Source organism: Mchenga conophoros, linkage group LG19, assembly GCF_057382185.1.
Source record: "Mchenga conophoros isolate Kocher_MC1m ecotype Shallow Benthic linkage group LG19, M_conophoros_male_GT1.1, whole genome shotgun sequence".
Lineage (NCBI taxonomy): Eukaryota > Metazoa > Chordata > Actinopteri > Cichliformes > Cichlidae > Mchenga > Mchenga conophoros.
The window spans coordinates 20,924,762-20,950,656 of record NC_140544.1 but is presented as its reverse complement, the minus strand read 5'-3'; the positions used below and the strand labels follow the sequence as shown (position 1 = coordinate 20,950,656).

At 38.3% G+C, this 25,895-nt stretch overlaps 1 protein-coding gene across 2 annotated transcripts in view; it reads right to left on the bottom strand.

Annotated features, from left to right (window-relative positions):
- Positions 1 to 1,921: 1,921 nt before the first annotated feature.
- The window catches only part of pld1a (phospholipase D1a), a 37,110-nt gene continuing 13,136 nt past the window's right edge, over positions 1,922 to 25,895 (bottom strand). For both annotated transcript variants that reach the window (XM_085256875.1, XM_085256874.1), the window contains exons 3-26: positions 20,133 to 20,302; positions 19,803 to 19,945; positions 19,071 to 19,182; positions 18,766 to 18,831; positions 18,232 to 18,290; positions 17,966 to 18,058; positions 17,060 to 17,212; positions 16,441 to 16,590; positions 15,576 to 15,659; positions 12,860 to 12,941; positions 12,336 to 12,446; positions 11,972 to 12,163; positions 11,130 to 11,343; positions 10,788 to 10,916; positions 10,371 to 10,489; positions 9,900 to 10,013; positions 7,744 to 7,854; positions 7,326 to 7,414; positions 6,873 to 6,986; positions 6,667 to 6,716; positions 6,407 to 6,541; positions 5,735 to 5,888; positions 4,423 to 4,540; positions 1,922 to 4,103 (exon numbers count right to left, since the gene is read on the bottom strand). In XM_085256875.1, the coding sequence (XP_085113001.1) occupies positions 3,879 to 4,103; positions 4,423 to 4,540; positions 5,735 to 5,888; positions 6,407 to 6,541; positions 6,667 to 6,716; positions 6,873 to 6,986; positions 7,326 to 7,414; positions 7,744 to 7,854; positions 9,900 to 10,013; positions 10,371 to 10,489; positions 10,788 to 10,916; positions 11,130 to 11,343; positions 11,972 to 12,163; positions 12,336 to 12,446; positions 12,860 to 12,941; positions 15,576 to 15,659; positions 16,441 to 16,590; positions 17,060 to 17,212; positions 17,966 to 18,058; positions 18,232 to 18,290; positions 18,766 to 18,831; positions 19,071 to 19,182; positions 19,803 to 19,945; positions 20,133 to 20,302 (2,987 nt within the window). In that variant the 3' untranslated portion in view covers positions 1,922 to 3,878. The remainder of the gene's footprint in view (positions 4,104 to 4,422; positions 4,541 to 5,734; positions 5,889 to 6,406; positions 6,542 to 6,666; positions 6,717 to 6,872; positions 6,987 to 7,325; positions 7,415 to 7,743; positions 7,855 to 9,899; positions 10,014 to 10,370; positions 10,490 to 10,787; positions 10,917 to 11,129; positions 11,344 to 11,971; positions 12,164 to 12,335; positions 12,447 to 12,859; positions 12,942 to 15,575; positions 15,660 to 16,440; positions 16,591 to 17,059; positions 17,213 to 17,965; positions 18,059 to 18,231; positions 18,291 to 18,765; positions 18,832 to 19,070; positions 19,183 to 19,802; positions 19,946 to 20,132; positions 20,303 to 25,895) is intronic.

Here is a 25,895-nt window from a genome sequence, read left to right as displayed (position 1 = left end):
GAGGGCAAGCAAGAGACAAGAAAAACACAGTAAATGATTTATTTATTAATCAATTATTTAAAAAACAACGACAACAACAACGATGCTACTACTACTACTGATAATAATAATAATAATAATAATAATAATAATTCTTATTCTTATTATTATTATTATTATTATTATTATTATTATTATTATTTTATTTGTCTAGTACTTTTCTACAAAGTGCTTCACAGTGTCAATAGAAGCCACAGATTAAAGTTAAGTATGCCTGTTCAAACATACAGACACATTAATGGACACTAAATCAACAGTACGGTCAGACATTCATTCCAACATACACACTTCCATACACGCAAATAGTTGTAAAGTATAGCCCAAAGCAAAGAGGGAAATTAAGGGAAAGCTTATAAAAATGTGTATTCAGCAGTTGTTTTAAACAAATATCAGAATAGGTCACCTGATAGAGGCTAAGCGAGGCTGTCCCAAAGTGGACTCTGCTGATTCTGTCAAACAAGAACCTTGGATTTTGTTTATCATTATTAACCAAACCAGCAACATAAGATGTGCCAAGATATTTTATGAGTTAGTTTAGTGTGGAGGAAGTAAAAAAGTTTCCAAGTATTTACGTTACAGAACATCGTAAAAATAGCATTGACTTCCATCCAAGTTCAGTCAGTGTAGAGTTTAATATTATTAGCACTAGGCGAGGCAAGCAAAGCCATGCCAGTAGAAAACAGATGGAAACATCAAGACATCAAAACACAAAATTCCACACTGACATACCTGTGAAAGGAACTTCCTTTTCAGGGGTTTTCATCATGCCCTTAACTGAAGAGATTTCTAAGGAAGAAAGTTTATTTGGGTTTGACATGTTTTTTGTTTTTTTTTCCATAAAGTGCCAAACAAAAATAAGAACAAGGAAGGAGGGCTGTTTTCAGGAAGAAAAAATGGAAAATTAATTATTTCCCAGCTGTGTGTTTTTGGCTTTACACAATTAATTTCAAACAGATTTTATTTTAGAGAATTTAGACACTCAAGCAGATCAGAGGTAGCTTTATATCCTTATGTTTCTAAACCAGCAAGCAACTAGGCCATCTCACATGCCATAACATGCAGCCAACGACATTCTACTGAATAAGGCCTCCTGAGTTTTATGGAGTGTCATTTTCCAGAGAAGGGAGGAGCGTTATGTAATCAACTGCCTTCAAATGGAAGGACAAAAAAAAAAAAACTAAGCCTTTAGCATTTATGCTCTTTATGTTTTGCTGTTTCTTTTATGCTCCTTATGTGCTTCCTATGAAATCCCCTCGTTTGGGTTTGTTAGTACTTCTTTTGCTATAGCAGAGCTGATTGCACACATGTACAAGTGGCCAACGCCCCGGTGATTTTTCACAATAAAAAAAACCCATTCGTTTAGCATATTATTCTCCACTTTCCACTATATATGTTTGCAATTTGTAATTCTCCATATAAATTTTAATGTTTGGTTCATAAACACAGTGGGTCTTTTATACAACAGTATAGTCTTTCCTACCAGATTCCCAAATAATATAAGATGTCCTTCAGCCTAGCTTTTGCACCCAACTTTTATTCACAAAGTTAATTAAACATATTGATTATTGCAAATGCTGCTGATTTCACTGCTTCATGAGAAAAGAAATACAAGTTTGCTGTTTTCTGGGAGTTAACAGGTTCAACAGTTCTTATTTCTTATGCAAGAACCTACCTGTTTGTTCATAGTTGGAGCGAAAAGCCGTTGTTTTACTCATATTGATGTGTACTAGAGATGGGAATGTAGTCACACAGAAATTATAAAAACGTATTATGCAGGAGCCTGTTATTAAAGCTGGTCTGTCAAGCCATATATCTTAGAAATGATCAAGTTTCACAGCTGTGTCTACTTTCATGTGAAAAGGAAACAAAAAGTCCAAAGATATGCGTATTTGTTAGTCATTTTAATTACATAGTTTCAAATGAACAAATAGATATCGGAAATCTTTAACTGTACAAAAAGGTTATTGTGCATAAACTGAATGAAGGCAAGAGGTCCAGAGAGTTTACAGAAACAACAGCTTCAAGGTGGGTATGAAAAAGAAAAAAGTCCAAAATCATCAGTGTGAACGTGACATACATTTAAAAATAAATCTTAAAGAATGCTCGATTCTTTAAAATCCATAAATAATAAACAGGGCAGACGATAATGTCAAATTCAAAACAGTTAAAAAAGTAAAAGTGTTTTAAGCACTTTATTTTACATCTGCCAATTTTGTGGTCCCAGTCATTTTCTCTTACATAAATGGCAATGATTCACACATTGGGTAGACAAAGGGTTCTGCCTTTTCATGACAAAACTGGAGCTCTATGCCAGGTCAAAGTAATTATGTGCTTGATTTGTAAAATACATTGCGACTCCAATGTGTCATAATTACCGGCTGTGCGATTCGTTTCTAAAGAAGTGTTTTTTTATCTTCACATTTAGGGGATGGTGATGCTCAAACAAGACAATGTGGAAAATATTAAAAATTAAAACAAACTGGGTAACACGAGTCCATACTTTCACATTTACAAAATATATAAACTGCTCGTGGATCACCTATCGCAAGTATCTCGATAAAAGGTAATTTTACTCTGAACTGTTACATTACAATAAAAACAAAACAAAAAAATAAAGACTTTGAAATGCTGTTTTCAATCTGGAACTACACAGAAGCTGGAACGAAGCAATTTCAAAGCCTGACTTCATACGAAAGCTTTACATCCAGCTTCATCTGCATGCTTAATGACAAACATAATTGCTGTAGTTTTGCTGGGTTTCTTTTGTTACAATGTTCAAAATCCATTTTCACTCACCAAGAGGACCTTAAAGATCCTGGAGATCTTATTTTCTAATTTTGCAACTGATTTTTAGGAAGCTAGCACCATCTGCTGAACAAAGAAGAAATTTCTCTTCTCAATGGGTTCGCCGATTGTCTTAAAAAGCCACTGAATCATTTTAACAGGTCACAAAACATCTTCAACAACAAATAAAATGTCAGTGATGAAGTTTTGTTTTTTTTCTCAGAGGTGCGATTGGTACAAGCATCACGGCAATCAGATTTCAGCATAGTTAGTAAACTGTGCACTGCTCTCGAAACGGTAACATTGTCTCTGTGCAGTTGGCAACAAAGTAAAGACCAAGCATAACTTCAATTTCTTACACAAACAAAATCTTCAAAACACCTCTGAGATTACATGCTTGTAAATTTAAATAATTTATCAAAAGCAGCACATACTTAACAGACAACTCTTCCGTGAGCTCATAAACAGCATACATGGCACTAATGCATGTTACGGGCATACATAACGAACTCAGTTAATCACATTTTACCATCTAATGTTTAGATTTTGTGATTTCTAAACAGAGCTGAATATCTGTTAGTGTCATAAATTGGTTATAGACTTCATCATCATGGTCCCATACAAGCTTCTGCCATCTTATGAGCCTTTTGCACAGTTCAAAGGTCTAAGCATCTAGAATTCAAGATAAAGTGATTCCCAAAACCCAGTCTTCATGTTGTCTTTCCACATATTGAATGCAGTCACACTGCTATCATAGGTGCCCATCTTCTTCACATAATACATCCAAACACTAACATGCTATAACTACTGTCTAGTGTTTTCCAGTAGCAATAGATCTCAGAGATTTGTCATTGCTCAGCAATCATATCAAGCAAAAAGAGAAAGTTTTAATCTGACTTTCATCTCAGAAATCTATTATTCAGAAGTGATCTCTTGCAACTCCAGTACTGAATATTTATCATCATTAAACTGTAAAAAACCACCCAGAGGCTTCCCACAAGAGGCCTTCTCAAGGAACAGTCCATTTCATTTTGTGAGTAATGGGCTGAAACCCTTCATGTCCAGATCTCAGTTGGAACCATGGCTTCCTTTGTCCCAACAGAGGGCATGAGATTTTGCTCAGACAGGAAGTCCAGAGGAAATTGCACTAGGAAGCCACGGATTTTGCGCAGCTCCTCCTGAGCTCGGGCAAGATCAGTCTGGGCCAAACCTGGCTTGGACTGGTACTGCTCCAACTCCGACATATTTCTAACAAGGGATGAAGGAAGGCAGCGAAACACCTGCAACCAAACATATGCCTCATTAACTTAAGTCCAGGTTTGTGGCAGTCTATCTGAGTGGACCGTGAGATTTTAGTTAACTGTTCTGTCCACGAGTTTCTCTGAGAGTGAAAGACAAACTCGTGGGCAGTTACAAAATGGGCCAAGGTAGTGCTGTGTTCAGATAAAACTTTAGCTAAAATATGGTCTGTGCTGAGTTTAAAACATGGTTTATCTCTGAATTATCTCTTTCTTAAAGGCACAAACTCAAAATGATTACCTGCCATTCACTAAACTGAATGTTTTCTTTCCACATGTGAAATGTTAATGTTCACTCTACCTTCTCGTAAATGGTGGCGTTGCGGCCAGCTGTTGTCATCCACACCTCCTTGTAGAAACGGTCACTGATGGGGTCAGAAAGGTCAATGCTGGTGTCAGAGTGTCCTCCAAGAATAGTTCTGTTCAGAAGGGAAAGACAGATAGAGAAAATGTTTTAGTGATTACAGAAATCACTGCTTATTATTGCAACTATCTAACTAGGCAGTCACAGGGCAGCAACACTTTGTATTTAGGCATGTAAGCCTGCTGAAGCTCAAAATGAACATCAGAAAGGGAAGAAAGGTCATTTATGTGACTTTAAAAGTGGGATGGTTGTTGGCACCAGCCAGGCTGTTCTGAGTATTTCAGATGTTGCTAATCTACTGGGATTATTCCATAAAACCGCATCTAGGGCTTACAGAGAATGGTCCACAAAAGGGAAGATATACAGCTGACTGGCAGTTCTCTGAGGCTGTACATGCCAGAGGTCAGAGGAGTAAGGCAAGACTATTTCAAGCTGATAGCAAGGCAACCATCTCTCAGGCAACTCAAATAACCACTAGTGATAACCAAGGTATCTAGAAGAGCATCTCTGAACACACACAACACATCAAACCTTGAAACAGATGGGCTACAGCAGCAGAAGACCACACCAGGTGCCTGTCCTGTCAGCTAGGAACAAGAAACTGAGGCTACAGTTCACACAGGCTCACCAAAATTGATTCATCTTGCCTTCTATCAACAACTCAAACAACTACTGGTAGTGTAGTTATCTGTGTGATATTTTCTTGCCCCTCTTTGTGCCCCGTAGTATAAACTGGGCAGTGTTTCACTGAGCCTGACGGCTTCCATGAAGACCGTTCCCCATGTCACAAAGCTGAAATCATCTAATACTGTCTTAATTATATTCAAATGGCTTCCACGGTTACCAGATCTCAATCCTATGGGATTGGAATAGGATTAAAAAACAATTCTGGAAAAACTGTGTGATGTGATCATATTAATAGACCAAAATCCATGATTAATACACCCAGCACCTTGTTAAATCTATGTCAGCTCTAAAGCGAAATTGAGTCCATCCCAGTACTAGCAATGTGTTCCTAACAAGGCAGCTGGTGAGTGTATTTCTTTTGCATTCTTTCTTTCTTTATTGTTTCAAAGCCACATGTACATTAGCTGTTATTTACATGTAGGCATGTAGTGGGATTTTCGGCATGATAAACAAAAATTTCAATATATAAAATGTCAAGCACTTAAAAAATAACAACATATCACAAAATAGCAATGTGCTTTTAACGTTGTCATCTCATACACACATAGAAACAGACAAGCACCTGAAGCATTCGAGGCGCAGTTGAAGAGCGTAATGCCCAGCTTCATACTCCTCTCCATCCATTACTGAGGGAACCTTTTCGGAGTCTTCAACGATCACTGCCACCTCGCTGTCACGTTTACCCAGCATACTTCTGTCATTGATGTTCGCAGAGCCTGCAACAGACACACAGAGCTGGTTAAATGTAGTCTATGACTTGAGTTAACTTCTGCTGTTGGTATGTAACCCTGTTTTTTTATTATTTTGACAGATTCAAAGTGGCGGTATCCTGCTAGGGACTGATTTACATATACTGTCATAAACAATAACTTTTCACCTTATTTACATTGATTTGTATTTACAAGAGAACAGATTTAATGAGCGAAAAGAAGAGGAATATTAATAAGAAGACATGGAGTGCTTTTCCTTTTGTCGAAAGGGTGAGCTGCACTTTATACACCAGCAGGTGGCACAACAGAGCAACGTACCACTCCACACACATTGACACAACAGCATTATTATGCAAATGTTTTAGCCATTCACATGGTGATAAAACGAGGAAATAGAACCAGATTTTTAGCATTATCACATTTTGATGGTGTCGAGCCAGAGAAGCCAGTTTCTTCCAATAGTAGCTGGTGAAAACAGCATAAGAAGAGAAAGTGGCAGAAGGTGAGATGAGAGAAAGACTAACCAATGATGACTGTATTGTCGTCAGCGATGAGCATCTTGCTGTGGACGTAGATGAGCTCTGTGACGAGGCGTCCTGCTAGCTCAGCATGAGTCCGAAGTCCAGCAAAGGAGATGTAGTTCATCCACTGATCGCCCACTGGGAAATAGAAGAGATCAAAACTAGAATTTAGATAACATTATGGCGGCGGGTGAATCTGAAAGAATATCTGAAGTTTTTTGGGTCTCAGAATACTTAATTTTATAGCTTATCTCTCAACTTACTCTCCTTTTTCAACTGGGAGATGATAGAGTACTCTCCTCTGATCATGGTTCTGAGGGGACAAGAGATTAAATCTCACCACAGCGCATGTAAACGTCACATGAGAAAATCCTAGTTTTGTGATGTGCTTTCTCATTTCCCTTCCCCCTTCCTCTTTCAATACGTTCAATACAACATTCAATTCTTCTGAAAAAGTCATGTGATCTACCTGTAGTTAAAGTGCATGACAGCCTGGATGGCATTCCCTCCACCAGTGGTGATGTCTCCCTCAAACCCAGGCAGCAGTGGGGTGACCACATACACACGGTATTTCTTACGCTCTCTGTACACAAACATACATGATTTTTAGACTTAGGCCCAGAAGCATATGCATTACATTTTACATCTTCATTACAGTAAATGGACTGGTTCTTATATAGCGCTTTTCTACTCATCTGAGCACTCAAAGCACTTTACACAACTTGTGCATTCACCCATTCACACAAGCACATTTTTCTAAGTCCTTTATAGCTAACATTCACACACATTCATACTCCGATGGATGCATCACCACCAACCTTCCGATTAGTAGATGACCTGCTCTACCACCTGAGCTACAGCCACCCTAGTACAATCAAAACCACTTCTTAAGCAAACAAGCTGCTTCAATAAAGGGAAGTACTTGTCTGCCCTGATGATCCTTTCAATGATGGCGTCTCCAATCTTGTTGTAGACCGTCCTGTTGTCAGCACAACTAATGAAAAACTGATTCTGAGTGAGACAGAGAAAAGAAAGGGAGGAATGACACAAACCCAAAGTGCAAAAGCAACAACAGTTATGGCTCCCAGGTTTTGATTCCCCCTAAAATAATTATAGTTTTATGTTTCTGACTTTAATTTCACGATGTGAGAAAGCATTTTGGCTGACATATAATAAAAGGAGTCATCTCTGTACTGGGAATATTAACACATTTCAGAAGAGACATGTGTTGTTTTGCATCAAAGTCAAACATCAGTGCTTTGATAATAAAGTTTGAATATCAGCTTCAAAATGCAGTATTTCTCTTTTATTTTTATATCTGACTCTCTCTGTTGTTTTACCTCTATGTAGATGTAGTGCTTGCTCTTGGCGATGACTTGGATGTAGGCATTGTGGATGGACTCCTCGTGGTATTTTATGCCTGCCGACCAGTCTGCAGATGACCGTAACACCTTTTACACACAGACAGAGTACAAATGTGTGTGTTGATTCATTTAATGTTTCACACATACAGTTGTGTTTAGAAGTTTACACACACTAATCATAGCTGTGGATGTCATGGGCTTGTAAAAATTGCAGATTTACAGAAGTTTGGAAGCTCTCTAAGAGCCATTTCTAAACAAAGATTCTTAGAACATCATTTCAAACAATTGCACATGTTATTCTGATGTGTCTCCACTTTGTCATTTGGAAGAACGCCCAATCTGTCACCCTTAGATGAGAGAAAATTTGTTAGGATGTTGAGGAACCACCAAGACTGCCATGAACTGGAGAATGGTGGCAAGTTTTGCATCGCTATATATTGAGAGGCTGCCAACCAAGAAAGAAACTCCTGCTTTAAAATCAAAACCTTCAAGCTTAATTGAAATTTGCAGCTACCCTCATGGACAAGCCAAATGCCTTCTAGAGAAAAGTTTTTTGGTTTTATGGACATGGCAGACAAAGACTGAGCTGTTTGACTACAATGGCAAGAGATCTGTTTGGGGGACTGCACCAATTCTGCCAAAAAGACCACTTAAATATCCAATCAGAATTATGTTAGAAGTTTATTGACAGCTATCAAGTGTCTGGTAGAGGTGCAACTTGCTGAAGTGTCAGTGGGGATATATGCATATGTTTGAGTCTGTTTGTATATAGGGCTGTGCGATATTACCAAAATCTCATATCCCGATATTAAGACATCTATCATCCGATAACGATATAAATCACAAAAATGTAACATTTTCTATAAATTCTGCGAATCTCGGTCAGCTCGACTTGCGTGAAGTGTTTTCAGCTGGGCGTCGCGTACCTGGAGTCGAGTGTTTTAACTGATGCGTGAAACATTTTTAGACAGTTGTAACGGCGCAGTTTTCTTTGTGCGTATTCATTACACGGCATGCTGCGGGGAAAAGTATGTTCTAACGTTTGAGTCTAAGGTTTATTTTTTAGCACCTGGCGGCTCTTTTTTGCTTCTCATCCGTAAACACTCTGCATCTTTCACGTGATTCAGTTTATTTTGAAAAGTCTCAACAGGATCTTGAGCTTTATTGTGAAAGGTTTATGCGGAACAAGCGGACACGCGGTGGTTTTACGTCGTTGTTGCTAAAGACAAGGCATAAAAACAAACGCTTGTCTGTCTGTAGTGTGGTTATATTAAATATAAGAGAAAGTGAGAACTTTAAGAAATTAATATAGCCACTACAGTGAAATAATGAAAAAATATTGCCGTAAACAGTTTATTTTGCGACACCACGAAACAAACGATAGCGTAAAATGAAACGATAGACGTTTTTATATCGTTATATCGAACAGCCCTATTTGTATACTTTTAACCCTGTGGGAATTACAAAAATCCTAAATAAATTCAAACGTGTGCAACCAAATTTTTTAAAGTCATTGAAGATGTATGTTGTACAGTAATTCCACCCGGAAAAGGAACTGTTCAAAGAAATCATTAAAAGCCATGATGATGGACAATGATGTATTTGTAAACTTCTGACTGCAAATGAGAACTACATGCAAGAAAAATAATGGGATTTCCAACTGTGGTTCTCACAATATTCCTGATCAAGTACAGTTTACATATTTTGTCAATGGTTAAAATATATAGTTAAAGTTAACTAATTAAGCATATGAGTAAGTTAAATGTATATTAATAGACACAAATGGAAAGCTTGCACATTATGTTCTTAGAGACGTCCCTTCAGAAAAGTGGCTAACAAAATAAACGACATAAACAAACACAAGTAATGGAGTCATGATGGTTTGTTTGTCCACTTCTTATGTTAGGCAACAATTTCTCTCAGAGGTCGGTTCCTTTTGGGTAAAAACCCTTGAGTATCAACGCAAGACAAGCTTTGTGGTTATATAACTTTCTGGCCCATAGACAGTTGATTTTTTTTTATCATTTGTTTGCATTATGTACATGTTTTGGCTTGTTTTTGTTTCAGTTTGTACTTCATATAAATATGACATTCACAATATGCTTTCTTTTATGCCTAAAATGTTGCCTTACCTGAACTTTAGCATTAACACATTCAGGAACTTGGTATCTGAGCTCATTGGTAGTGGAGTGAGATTTAGGCAGCAGGAATGGATAAGACAGGGAGCGATACTTTGGCTTCATGATCTGCAGAAAAGACATGTGGAGAATTTAGGCGGGAGACGGTAAATACAGTCTCTATAGAGGAAGCATTCTTTTTTGAATAAACAGGGGAAAAAAGTTGGTGGCATGGAAAGCCTGAGCACCACGATGAGGATTACATTATATTTTCCATGTCTCCTATTATCCTGCTTTTTATGAAAGTGAGTCATGATTTGAAGTTAACACCATCTTTCCACAACTTATAATAATAATTAAAGTATTTAATTATTAACTAACAAACCACTAAAAAGTGGCTATAAATTCCCAGTTAAAGAAGTTAAATTTTAAGCTTTGCTCCTGCTCTACAACTCTTTGTGTTTTTGCCCAAAGTACACTGCATGCCTTAGTGAAGTTCCAACGCTGAATAAAGTGTCTTGCCACATCCCGGGCAGCTCTACCATGAACCACTGAGGCAATGTCATGCCAGGGCATTCTGGAAGTGGTGTACCTGTCGATGAAGTCTGCAAAAAGAGGAACAGATCCAAAAAGGATTTTTTAGATGAAGAACTTAAAAATGTAAAAGAAAAGAATGGCTGCAAAAATATGGAGAAATATACAGTGATAAAAAATAAATAGTGAGACCAGCTGAAACAGTAAGAAGACATAACGTACAGTGAGGTCAGATATTTTAGTGGAGAGGGTTTGAGTGAAAAAAGTGGAACAAATGTTGCCAATGTGACTCAGATCGACTCTATTTAGTTTTCCAGATGATTATATGTTTCCATCAAACTGCTGGGTGTGTCCATGTGTGTGACCGACCATCAAAAGGTTTCTCCAGCTGGATCCAGTCCTTGTACACAAAGTTGCAGTAGTCCTTTCCATGCCAAAAGCGAGTGTTTCCTTGTAATTCTCCCACACCTGTCTTCAGGCTTCGTACCGAACCGCTCCCTACACATGTGCACATATACAGAACAAATGAATCTACAGCCTTTAAAATATCGACTGCATTTGAAAGTACAACCTTTTACAACGCGCCTCTCATTCACTCACATTCACATTCTCACCCACACAAACACCCCCGCTGTCGTGAGAGGTGGCGTAACAGAGCATCTCACTGCCAAAATAGCAAAGCACGATTTTTTTTCCTCTGCCTTAACATACCTGCGCTATCAACACTGCTGACACTGTCCACATGCTGCAGAGTGTGTTTGTGCCTCAGTGTGCGCAGACTGAAGCGAGCCATCCTGTTGCGACCGATTCCCTTCAGCTTAGGTAAATCCGCTGGATCACTGGGCGGTGTCCCTCGTCCATTGCTCTGAGAGACGCCATCAACAGAGGACAAGCCCTTACTGGATGGAGTGTTGGTGGAGCCAGTCTAGGAACATGAAAACGATCTATAACTGCAGTTTTTTACCTTAAACTATAAGGTTATAATGGACACAGCAGTTTTAATAGGTGCTGTTGATTCATGCTCCATTACATTGCCTAGGGGTGTTGCTAATATTTAATAGAGCCAAATAAGGTTTATAAGAAAAGGTTGAAGTCACAAGCTAGAGAGACATTTGCTTTTATGTGGATATTTGCGATCTGTTTTTTTTTTGTTTTTTTTTTTTTGTCCAGCCAAAAGTAGAACAATTCAAAAGGTTTCATTTGCTTTCTGGTCTGAATGGCGTTCTCCAAATTGGAAACTGTCATCACGGGTATTAACAACACATAAAGACTTGTTCTCAATGATGTAAATCATGTGAGGAGTCCAAAGTGTCAATGCAGTTGGAAAGGTGATTAAAAAAAATAGATACTTGATATTATGAAACTTCTTGCTGGTAGCAGCTCTGTAGCTGTAATGCTGTATGAGAGTTACAGAGAATAAATATTTTATGGTCAGCAGAGCATAATGCGATTGAGTACTTGTGTATAGGAATTCAGTTCAATAAAATTAAGAGGTTGCCAGCTTGCATTTTTATACTTCATTCCCCACATGCAGCTGTGTGTAAATGGAGTACTTTTCTCAGTCTGCTCTCATCTGAACGTGTCACACTTCCCACATCCGTCAGCCGATGCTCTCTGTCGTCCCAGCGCCCGTACGCCAGGTCAATACCGCCCACAAAGGCCACTGATTGGTCAATAACTACGATCTTCTCATGATGTGCCCACAGATAGACAGAGGAGGAGACGTGATCCGGATGGCGCATCACCTGGAGCATAAACACACAGCACATATGCAGTACACTTGTATACATTGTAATATGAACAAAAATCTATTATTTTATTTATTCTCACGGTTAATCTGGTCCTGGATATGACATTGAATAATTTGGGAAATGTGGCACTGCATTGTTTATCAAACCTTAATATCATGTCACTTACCTTAATGTTCGGGTTCAGGTGCAAAAGGGTTCTTTTGCTGTAGCCTGAGTTGATGCCCAGAGCGAGCTCCACCTCTTTATACAACATTACAAAAATTCGGACTCCCTGTTGCTGTTTCAAAGGGCAAATAAATTCGGTTATTCTCCAAAAGTCTGTATCTAATTCAGCTATAAAAGCAATGGGAACAGATAAGGATGTGGAATATGTGCACTTAAAGTCACAAATTCCAGTATCACTAATTTCTTTGGCTACGATAAAAAGGCCTTTGATTTATACCATCTACAGATATAGACAGGATGTACTCTTATGTTCAGTTCATTATGAGAAGTTTAGTAAACATAAACCTTGTGAATACTGGGAGAAGAGCTTTATCCAACTAAAAACAGCAACTTTTCACTACAAATGGTTACATTAAAAAAAATAATTAAAAGGAAAGTACAGGGAAACATTTACACTGAGTGCTCAGTACTTGGTCTGATGTGTATTTCTTAATGAATAATGCTGGCAGTCTAATGTGTACATACTGCTTTGCGCTTGAGGATGCAGTCAAGCCTCCACCTGTTTCCTTCTACAACAGGTCTTTTAAGGAAGATCTCTGGACTCAGCCTGACAAAACAAGAGCGACAGAGAGGAATAAAATTCAACACTAAAGAAGGACAATAAGACAATAAGACGGGAGAACAGATGAATAAATGATGCATTCTCACTCATTAAGACAGATTAAAAGTAATGTTTGCCTTCACCAGTCAGAGCTCGCGGCACATTTCCTCATAGAGTGTGACAGACATGACATAATGATATAGTCTCATGAGTCATTCACATTGGCATCCTGAGCTTACATGTCTACAATACCATTGGCTCATATTGCACAGGGTGACACCTCATTGGTTAAGACCATAAGCCTAGTGATTACTGCTTTAGAACACAGGGATTTCAGCCACGTCCAGACAGTGGTGCATTTGGCTCTGTGGGATCATAAACTATTATATTTTAAATTACAATGTCAAGAATATTACACCTCTGTTAGCAGAGACAAATAAGTTGGAAAACTTATTTGATTTGGAAAAATGTAACAGGTCATGGGCAATTTTCTTTACCATGCAAACTAACCAAGCTAGTTGTATCTGAGATAAGATTTCCATCTTTGTAGCATACGTTTCCAGGATACTGTAACCCCCCCCGGGATATAATGCAATGTAGGATGTCATACTGACTAAGGTATCACAAGAGAAAGAAAGAAACATTTCAGTTTTATTTTCATATATTAATTTCCATATATTTTCATCTAATTATTTATCTATCTTTTTATAGAGTGCTGGGACAGACTGGCAATCTGTCCTGGATGTTCCATGTACCAGGGTGCCTCTCACGCCATGACATGGTTTATCTACACATATATTTCATAGCCGATAATAACAACATAATACTTAATAATTTCTCAGGTGATGATAGACAAGACAGGGATAAAAGGGGTGGGGCAGAAGGATAAACTGATATGGAGATTGTATCTTTGTGTCACTGTATTTCTTTGCCTGAAGCAAGGAGATAATAATTAAAGTTAACAACATGTCATGGCTCTATAGTACAGAGTTGTTGGTTATAATGTAATGTTTAACTGCATTTATTACTCTCACAGGTACCAAAATATCAATCTGTTGTTTCGTTCCTTGGAAGCAGCTCAAAAAAGCCATTACTATTAATCTGTATATTATCTTTATCTAGTTCAGAGCCATCAATTGCTATGGAAACATCACCGAGAACGGAGTTTCTTCATGTTCAGGAGACGTGGATATGCACTTTAAAATATATAGGTACTATTATTTTAGAGATGTATTAACTGTGTTTCCAAGCAGCTAGGCAGCTGCTGAGGGCCTCAGTGAGGGCAAAACAAAGGATGTTGAGTAGTTGGTGTCAATATGGTGCAAAATTTTCCACTGGGCCTGACCTTTAAAGTTCGCAAAACAAGAAGACTTCAGCATATAGTGGGAGTGGAAAATCTATGACATTACTCTGGTACTGATGCAAAAAAAATATGTTCTTTCCTCCAAAAATGTACCAGTTCTTAACCAAAATAACAACTTCAAAAAACAATTCTCTAGCATGTTAGTAGGCTAATACAGAGAATGAAACATGAAGCTGTGGACTGACCTGTTTCTTGTGGCTTTTGTTATAACAATGTCTTTTAAGCAAGGTGGATGCCACAAACTATGCTAATCCAAGGTTTACTGCAGAGGGTCAAATCAGAATGTGTCAACGGCTTAATTACTAAGCAACAAACAAACCAATCAAATCAGGTCAATTAGGATTTTTCAGTAAAGGAACACGAAACACCAAGAAACAGCTTTTTCCCTTCAGCTATGGCCTCCATCAACCTCATCCAGCCTCACCACATACTAAAAAACTTGTACTGATAACAACTTTCAAGGCTCTCATTCCACCCTATATAATATTATATATTATTATATTTATATTATCGTCTATTTGATAGTTTTTAGCATTTGTGTTGGGTTTTTGTTTTTTTCTTATCGAGATACTAGAGAAGAAATTATTTCTTTTCTGCAAGAATTTAAAATAGTTTCGCTGTCCTTACTTTTCCTCCATAGTTTGCATACATCACACATTTTAACTGCTTGCATAAAAAAATCACTGCATGCAGTGCATCATGTGCATTCTTTAGAAGTACTGTTTACTCAGCTGTTTACTAACTTCATTTAAACAGTTTCCACAGTACTTCTCATAAAGTGCACCCATAATGAATACCTTTTTCTCCCTCACTGAATATCATTGATTGCTTTTCTGCATATTCATGGTTTTGTTGTTTCTCCTTCTAGCCATAAACCTCGTCTCTCTCGCATGAACAGGCTCTTACTTGAATCAGAAATCTAGAGCCCCTTAAGCCAGTTTACATCTTTGTATTTCATTACCTAACAATACCCGAGTTAAGCTCAGATTACTCACGGAGGGCTAGACTGAGATAAATATGGTTTGCAATAAACGGCGTCAGTAAAGGCCGTTTATAGCACTGGCACATTTTTCTCTGTTATTTTATGTCTGCAGGATTATTATTCTATCAGGTTTGGATGTTACGGTTGTAAAGTGTATGCAAACGGGGCACATGTATAAGACCTTTATTGTTAACTTGTTTACTCTGGGCTTTCACACTTCAGTGCTGACAGCAAACACTACTTAACCACATCATTTGGCATCCTGTATGTTTACACAAAGGACACTAGAACTCACCACCAGTCAGTGATGAAGATTTCCTCTTTAGCCTCCTCCAAAGCATCGGCCACATCCTCCATGTAGGTCTTTCCATTCACATACCTGCAAAGATATATTGCAGTCACACTTGGGAGAACATTTTGTCACTTGAGCTTGGGATGATACAAACATACATATGAAAAAATAAAATAGTTCACGTTGTGTGGTATTTAAAACAAACAAACAAACACACACACAAGCTGAATGATGGCGCCTTTCAGTTCATTGGCCCGACTGTCATTGCACTTTAACAGCCTTACAAACTTAAGTCTACACCCATAGACATGTCACCATGACGTAACCGTCTTTAAACATTCTCAGCTTTCACCTCCCAACACGTCTTATCCTTCCGACTCCATGCTGAGTACATAGACAATGTAACGACTTTATTACACTGATGATTCAGTCTCGCAGAAAGTGCCAGCTGAGGGGGAGAGAATGCAGATAAAGAACAGCACAGCCAGAAGAGAGAGAGTCCAATACATTTCCATAGTTACCAGTGAAACACTAACAAATAGAATATGTCCTGAAGATTTGCCCAATTTGAGTTTTTCTTTTTGATTTACTGCATCTTTCCCCAGAATGTGTAGGTTTCTTGTAATAAGAAGCCATAAATCATTTTTCTAAATAACACATTTGGTTACAGTTGTATTTTTCCAAATCCAATAAGTATAATAGATACAACACATCTTAAATGTATAACATTGCATTTGTCCGTTCCACAGAAACAAATGTTTCAGTCTGAAACTGATGCAAACATTGTTGGAATTAAGCATTTCTAATCCCACACAAACTTCCCGACAAAACAAGCGCAGCCAGCTGTGTTCTCTCCCAGTGTAGTTACCATTTGGCAGGGATGTTTTCCTGTTCTTGTGCAAAAGATCCAAAGCGGTGATCTCGGAGGAAAGCCTTCCCATGATTCCTCACGAAGCTTTCAATGCTCTGACCCCACCAGCGTGCGTGTCTGTAACTGCTGCACTTAAACACGAGGGTCCTGCCGGTGGGATATTTATAGATACAAACATAACCAGAGGAAAACAAGATTATACATATAGTCTAAAGCCTACGTGAGAGCGAGGTAGTCATATCGTTTCATATGTATATATATGCACATTAGCTGATCAAGGCAGAGGTATCTGTTGTCTTTCTGAGATATATGAGACCTAGTCAGTAATTCCTAAAATAAAAGCAGCACTGATTAAGAGTCTTGGATTTGTGGTTTTTGGGCCCACCCATGATTGTTTTGGTTAATATTTTTCTTTTTGCTAAGATCTGATGAAGAGTTCATCTTCTGGTCCAGGTATTATTCATCACACTGATTTTATCTTGAGAACGTCTCAGAGGGGATTCACTGTTTAACTTGTATCTAGATAGTTAAGCACTAGTATATGATCACTCTCTGGGTAATCTGCTGCAAAGATCAACTGTTCAACCATGACAAACACAAATACACACACACACACCTGGAGAGGCTATCAATCCGGACTCCGTGTTTGGTCTCCGTGTCTTTGGAGTCCATCTTGATGGTGAACTCTTTATCCACCAGCAAGACGAAGGAGATGGCTCCCGTGTCTGGCTTCATGTACAGCAAGAATGAGTCTTTCACCACAAGCCAGCTACAACACACACAAAGTGGTCGTCGCAACATTAATGACGTCTGTGTAGATGTAAAGTTTTGCAGCTTTCTGCTGACTGCTGTGGACCATTTCTTATGTTTCTCGTTTGGAGGAAAGGGTGTAGGAAGAAAATCATCATGAGGATGTAGGTGGACGGGCTGAGCGTTTCAAACGTGTGGGATTATTTTTTGTGTTGTGTTTAAAGAAATAATAACAACATAAACTGATCACATCATAATTTGGATGATGTAAAGTGGAAGAGAAAGACAAAGTCAGATGTGAGTGAATACCACTGCCGTCAGACTGAGACTTTCTTATAAATATAGAAAAAATGAAAAATGTTGCATGACGGCAAAAATGACCGCCTATTAAGATGTCACAATTATTATGTTTGTAAATGTGTAATGCACAATTGTGTAATAGATGTTCACTATTCTTTGACACCCACACTCTGACAGCTCCCTGCCAGAAATTTGAGAATGAATGTTCAAGAAATCCTCCTTCTTGTGTTTACCATAAGACATTCAGGAGTTGATCAACAGCCTGAGCAACTCCTACATGTCACCATGTTTCTCGCCTTCCAAAATAAACTGCACAGTATATTTAAACTGCTGGCTTAGACAGCTTAATTACAAGAAAAAAAACAACTAGTTAACACGGCAGCTAAAGCAGTGGGATTGACTAGAAGATGCACAGAGAGAAATAAATTGGACAGACAGTGATAGCTGGAGAAAAACTGCAACATTCACACACCGTTTGGACCAGCGATAGCAGGCCTGGCTCTGACCACAGCAGTTCATTCCAGGGATACGATGTCCGCCTGAGCGTTTATAAATCATCCCTTCCCTGGAGGAGGGAGAATAACTGGTGAATATTTTCCAAAAACTGTATCATGGGGCTTAAGAAGAGTGTAAAAGAAGATTGCAAGTTTAAAATAAATACACCTAAGGAAAGAACAACTTTGACATGGGATATTTGACCCTGATCCCCAGAGATATAGGCACTAAGAAAATGCTCACAGTCCTTTGGGCCCTAAGTCATGAATGAAACTCATCTGGCTGACGTCAATGAACTCCATCTGTGTAAAGAGGGCAAGCACAAACAAGAGACTTCACATAATGATTCTTGTATAGACAGACACACCACTCATTGTGTAATATATCATCATGGGAACTAGAAAGTGTTAGTCCACATACGTAGAGTTAATATGACTCATCTTAAATTGTGTGTTGTCATCTCTCATAATAACTTTAAATGCATAACAGCAAGTTTTCTGCCTAAAATATGTTTTAAGTGTGAAGGAGTTATTTAAGAAGAGGCACAGCATAAAGACAATTTCCCTTCACTTTATAAGAAAAAAGCAAAACAGAACAACTTGAGGCTTTGCCAAATTCCACAATAAAGGTAGTGAATTAAAACATGTAGAAAAAGACTAATAATTATTTGCTTTTATTGTACATTATCTATAGTGGCTAATAGAAATGAGGCATAAACACAAGTGGTATAACATTATGTTTAAGTGTGACCCTTTGGAGTGTTTTGTATTTACTCACAGTATGGTGATATTTTCGGTACATGGCCATCCTCAGCAGCTTGTTCAAATAGTCTTCTAGCTGTCTCTGTGGGAACACAAACACTATATTTGGACACTGACAAAGCCCATGCATATAAACACCGAGATGTGCAAAACAATGTGAAACAGTAGTTCAGAGGATAGATTTGCTGGCAAGGAGTTAAGTGCCATGGCAACAAGTGAGTGCCAGGAGAGCTCCCTGCAATAAAGTTGAAATATCACAAGAATCAATTTCATGGCCCTGAAAACAAGGCCAAAGAGGACAAAGACAGCGCTCCAACATACCTTCCTGCTGGAGACCTGCTCATCTCGCACTAGCTCCTCTCCTCCTCCCCTTGGCAGGGAGGGCATCTCTCTCACTTCACTCTTCCTCACCGTCTTTCTCCTCACTGTGTGGCTGAAAAACAGAATGTGGGAAATGTAATACTTTAAAGACAGAATATCCTTGGTCCTTAAAGTATAAGATAGAAGAAAGAACAAAGGTCCAGAGCTTTAAAAACACTGTTTAAGTGGCGGATCAGAAATAAAAAATCTGTATATTTCACAGGTGTGTCAGACTTCAGAGAATGCCAAAGGGAGTAAAAGTGTTCACTGAATTTTAAGCCTATTGTTTACTTCAAAAAATAATCTATGATTATAATAGACTGCACCAAAAACGTGAATGTGAAAAGTTCATAAATTTCAGTTGCACTGAAGGACAGTATGTCAACACTTAGCATTCAAGCTAAAAAAAAAAAAAAAACATCTCCCTGCTGGCAATAAATTTGTTGTTTTTACATCTGTGCTTATGAGAAGAAAAGTGCTGATTATATCATCTACATAAAGTAAATACAATACTCTCTTGATCTATTAAATATACTAGTATGACAATTGTGTCTATGCATTTGGGTAAGTATACTTTTGTCACATCATGGACATATATCTCCCATTTAAGGACAAAAAGCTTAAGGTAAAACAAGCACTTAGGTCCATGTGAGACTGCAAATTTATCTTTTACTGTATAGATTGCGTGCCAACCTGCGTGATGGCAGTGGTATCCTCATGAAGGTTTTGTACGTCCTCAGCTCTCTGTGCAGCTCCATGAAATGCTTCTCCTTCCTCTTAACCACCCAGGTAAATTCCCCATGTTTCAGCTCAATCTTAAAAACTGCTGGCAGAGACTACAGAAACATGCACATGCTTAACACCTGTAATCATGGTAATGTCATCAATAACATTAAAAATGTTCAACATTTAATAAAAAAGAAAAACAATCGATACAATAGAAAATGGAAAAATCTGTGGCATAAGTAAACAGCAAGCGCAACAATCAGGACCATATAGTTTATAGAGAGGTGTGTGCAGTACCTTGTTGACACTCCTTTGGTGTGACGCATTGAAGCGGTCCTGTGCAGTGGTGAACCTCTCCACCTCCAGGATTCGGGCAGTAATGGGTACAGTGGGGAGGTACACTTTTGCATTGGCTTCTTTAAAGCCCACTGTGGCATACACTGCTGAAAATGGGATACGACAGTCCCCTGGGACAGAGACGAGGCGGGTGTTTAGTGTGATCTTTCTGCTTGTACATGTAGGAGTTGCTCAGGCTGTAGGAGCGAGTAGGATGCATCAGTGAAAACTCAGCCTTTGTTCAAGACCGTTGTAGTTCGCGAGTTTGCAGTGTTAGGGCAAATGTTACCGTATATTTTCTGGTAAAGTTTGCAAGACTTCAAAAGTGCAACCATCCACCCTCATGTGCTGGCACCGTTAGATAGTGGTTTGGAGCCTCCATGTAGTAAGTTGCTTTTTTGACTAATTGAATTATGTTAATACACTGTGATCCCACTTTGAATTAGTTTGACGGTCATTAAATTAGTAGAGGTCTTGAGAACAGGATCGTTACAGACTTTTTTTTTGCATGTGTATATTTAAGCTCATATTCTGTTAAGTTAAGACTAATAACATTTAATAGTGAGGTAACTGACTTGACCACTTGCTTTTGAACTCTGCTACTTTGCTAGGTCTTCCTCCTCTTCAGCTCACTTAAGGGTTATCACAGCTTCTTCTGTCATACCAGTCAGCTCCATATCCTCCTTCACTACAACCATGATTGTTCACTTCAGCAGCTCCATATTCAACATCCATCATCCATTATAGCCACTATCCTTCTACTCCACATCTCAACCCTGCCGCTCTGACTTTCTTCCTTCATGTCACTGTTACACCTGTCTCCTTCTCGTTCACACACGTTTTGCTTGACTGACTTTATTTCTCTTCTCTCCAGAGCATACTTCCACCTCTCCAGGCTCTCTTCCACCTGCTTGCTACAGATCACATTATTGTCTGCAAACATCACCTGCCTGACCTGGCTGTCAACCTTTTCACCCCCCCTGCAAAGAATCAGAATCTGAATAATTTATTAAGGAAATTATGAATAATGTAGGAAGAAATGTCTCAGAACTGTCTCCTTGTGTAATCGCACCTCCACCATCTATCACTCATACCGCACATCTGACCTCGGTGTCCCCATACAGATCCTGCATCACCCTCAAATACTTCTCTTCCTCTCCCGACTCCTACAGTATCTGCTATTTGCCACAGTTCTTCTCTTGGCACCCTATCATATATTTTCTGTGGATCCACAAAGACACAGAGCAACTCCTTTGACCCTTCTCTGTACCTCTCCATCAACTCGCCATATAAAATAAATATTGCATATGTAGTGGTCTCTTTGCATGAACCCATAATCCTCTATTCTTAACCTAGCTTCATCAACTTTATCCCTCTGTAGTTGCCACAGCTCAGCACGGCACCCTTGTTTTTGAAAATCTGTATCAGTACACTTCTTCTCTGTTCTTCAGGCATCCTCTCACTCTGTGGTAAACAATCTGGCTAAAAAGTCCAGTGCCCTCTCTCCTATACCTTTCCATACCTCCATACCTCTTCTCAACACACTCTTCACTCATTAGTGACCTTAATCATCCTAACCTGCTGCACATCCTTTCCAATCTCTTTGACACAGCCAATCGATACAAACATTTGTGCTTCCTTATTTTTCTTAGTACTTCAAATACAAGTAATATCAACCAGCCTCTGCCACCTCTCTCTCTCTCTGTTGTACTGCCAGTATCTGTGTCTACGTTCTTTATCTCCCTGACCCACTTTTTCTTAGCATACTTTGAACTTTTTCCTGTACTTCCTCATTCCACCACCAAGTCTCCTGGTTTTCTGAGGATACAACAAACACCTTCTTTTGAGTTTCCCTCAACACTTTAGCTAGCACTTCATTCGCTTCCTCTACTTGATTTCCAGAGTCATCCTACAGACTACCATTCTATGCTGCCTAGCTACATTCTCATCTAACACCACCTACCCCACATTTGCTGAGTGTCCATCAGACTGAGCCCACAATTAGTAGGTTATGTCAATATTTGTGTGGATGCTTTAAGCATCCACACTATTGTTTTCCTGTTTCTCTTTATTCTTTATTATTATTATTATTATTCCGGGTGTTTCCGTACACTTTTCGCCGTTTAACTACTTCCACAATTTTTGTGCTATTTTCACCGTTCAAACTTTAAACTATTCAGCTATTTTTGCTAATTCCTGCTACGATTTTTGCTATTTTTAACTATTATACTTTTTAAAATATTAAGCTTTTTTCCTTTAATTTGTCCCATTGAAATGAATGGGAAACTTCTGCAATTCTGCTAAATTTTGCCTGTTTTTGAAACTTAACTACTTCCTCATATTTTCACCTAGAACAACCATTCAAATTTTAAAATGTTCACAAATTATTTGGCTATTCAGGTATGATTCAGCTTTTTCAAATCTTCTACTGTTTTACTTTTATGCCTCTTAAAGTTTTGAGTTGCAAAATTGTGATTTTTCACAAAATACATGTGTTGTTATGGTTGCTATGCTCTTGGCTTCCAGTGTGCCACTGAAGGTTTTGCAATTTTCACTTCATGTCCGAACAACTTCCTGCTACTTGCTCAATTTTCACTCAACTTCCACAAATTATACATCAAAACGTAGGTATTTTTGCTGGCTTTCAGAAAATGTCACCATCATTGTTGTGGGATTTATAGAATTTTTGCAAATCTCCTCAGACTAACACAAGGTCAGAAAACTCTCCATATAAAGTGAATGGAGAGCTTGTTCAAAATCACCGCTGGATTTCTGTAATGAGAGGCATATTCGAATCGTCATATCTCCTTAACGAAGCAAAGTTAAGACATGAGGCTTGTCCCCGAATATCTTCAGACACCCCTGACGCTCACAATTCAAGAATTTCTTTCTCACCTATTACCGTTCTGAAATGAGTTGGACTTGTTTGAGGGTAGGAAATTCGTCCTTCGCTCAGATTTCTTCAGATTTCAAACTGTGGAAATGAACCACTTTTTTCTCTCGTCATAACTTTTTGTTGGATTTCCACAGAGACCTGAAAATTTCCATGATTGTTCACCAAAGCCTGCTGTCTCTTACGGTGAAAGAATGATATCGATACTCCAAATAGATTTCGAGTTAGAAAGCGTTGTTTGAGGGCAAGTCAAGGCAGTTTTTGCTTCGCTCTACTCAGTTATGGTGCATTACAAGTCAAATATCTTTAATAATTCATATTTTAATGATAAATTGTAAACACTGGAAGATTCCCCCATCTCTTCTGAACAAAACGGTGTAAGAATGACCGCTCTAGCCCCTACGGTTTGGAAATTATGGTCATTTGTTTGAGGGGAGTCCTCACTATGAGAAATAGGCTGCAATAATCCTGTGCCTCTCTGTGCTGCGTGTGTAAAAAGAGGCACATGTTTTGGCGGGAAAAAGTACACAGGCTCTCTGATTGGTGGATTCAAATTCAGCAGCTCCCAGGCTGACCTAGAAACTTACTTCTCTCTCCCTGTGCATTTTTTTGCTGATTTTTTCATTTAACAAGTATATTTGAGGGACCCTCAGCATGTTCAGCATTTTTTCAGCTGTCCATTTTGCTTTTCCAATTTTTCTGTTTAACTTATTACTATTGTGCTAAATAATACTATTTCTGCTATTTTATAAGATTTGTGCCTAATATAGTATTTCTGCTAAATTACAATATTTCTGCTTTTTATACTATTTGTGCTAAAACATAGTATTTCTACTAAATGTAGTATTTATGCTTAATCATACTATTTCTGCTTTTTATGGGATTTGTGCCTAATATAGTATTTCTGCTTTTTATAGGATTTTTGCTCAAACATAGTATTTCTACTAAATGTAGTGTTTATGCTTAATCATCCTATTTCTGCTTTTTATAGGATTTGTGCTTAATATAGTATTTCTGCTAAATTATAGTATTTCTGCTTTTTATAGTATTTGTGCTAAAACATAGTATTTCTACTAAATGTAGTATTTATGCTTAATCATAGTATTTCTATATATTTCTGCCAGGTCCCCAGGCAGCCAATCCTCTGTGAGGACTGAGAAATTCAAATTTTCAAATCAGGGCCTGCACGGCTTCCCAGCCAATCATATATGTGTCCTGAGGCATTCAAATTTGCATATTGGGGCCTTCATGGCTTCTAAGCCAGCCAATCATATCTGAGGGCTGAGGAATTCAAATCCACAAATCAGGGCCTGCACGGCTTCCCAGCCAGCCAATCATATATGTGGTCTCAGGCATTCATATTTGCATATTGGGGAATTCGTGGCTTCTAAGTCAACAAGTCATCCATGTCATATATCTCTAAAAATTCACATTTTAATGATAAATTGTTAACACTGGAAGATTCCCCCATCTCTTCTGAACAAAACAGTGTAAGAATGACCGCTCTAGCCCCTACGGTTAGGAAATTATGGTCATTTGTTTGAGGGGAGTCCTCACTATGAGAAATAGGCTGCAATAATCCTGTGCCTCTCTGTGCTGCGTGTGTAAAAAGATGCACCTGTTTTGGCGGGAAAACATAAACAGCCACTCTGATTGGTGGATTTAAATTCGGCAGCTCTCTCCCTCTGTTTGTGTGTGTGTGTGTGTGTGTGTGTGTGTGTGTGTTTAGTGGGAGAGAGAGGACCCTGCCCTTATTTGGCAGCATGTCATTGTAGGATTTAAATTGAATATAGTTAGACTGGTTGACTGGATTAGAGCCTGTGTTTGTGTGTCCCTCTGTGCATTTGTGTTTCAATATGCCTCCATATTTGTAATTTTGTAAGTTATTACTATTCTGCTAAATCATAGTATTTCTGGTACTTTTCGGTACTTGTGCTAAATACAGTATTTCTGCTAAATCATACTATTTCTGCTTTTCATAAGATTTGTGCCTAATATAGTATTTCTGCTAAATTATAGTATTTATTATTTTTATAGGATTTGTGCCAAACATAGTATTTCTGCTAAATTATAGTATTTCTGCTTTTTATACTATTTGTGCCTAATATAGTATTTCTGCTTTTTATAGGATTTGTGCCTAATATAGTATTTCTGCTTTTTATAGGATTTGTACCTAATATAGTATTTCTGCTTTTTATAGGATTTGTGCTTAATATAGTATTTCTGCTAAATTATAGTATTTCTGCTTTTTATAGTATTTGTGCTAAAACATAGTATTTCTACTAAATGTAGTATTTATGCTTAATCATAGTATTTCTATATATTTCTGCCAGGTCCCCAGGCAGCCAATCCTCTGTGAGGACTGAGAAATTCAAATTTTCAAATCAGGGCCTGCACGGCTTCCCAGCCAATCATATATGTGTCCTGAGGCATTCAAATTTGCATATTGGGGCCTTCATGGCTTCTAAGCCAGCCAATCATATCTGAGGGCTGAGGAATTCAAATCCACAAATCAGGGCCTGCACAGCTTCCCAGCCAGCCAATCATGTATGTGGGCTCCAGGTATTCAAATTTGCATATTGGGGAATTCGTGGCTTCTAAGTCAACAAGTCATCCATGTCATATATCTCTAAAAATTCATATTTTAATGATAAATTGTTAACACTGGAAGATTCCCCCATCTCTTCTGAACAAAACGGTGTAAGAATGACCGCTCTAGCCCCTATGGTTAGGAAATTATGGTCATTTGTTTGAGGGGAATCCTCACTAAGTGAAATAAACTGAAAGAAGCAGGTCTATGTCTCTGTGCTGCGTGTGTAAAAAGATGCACC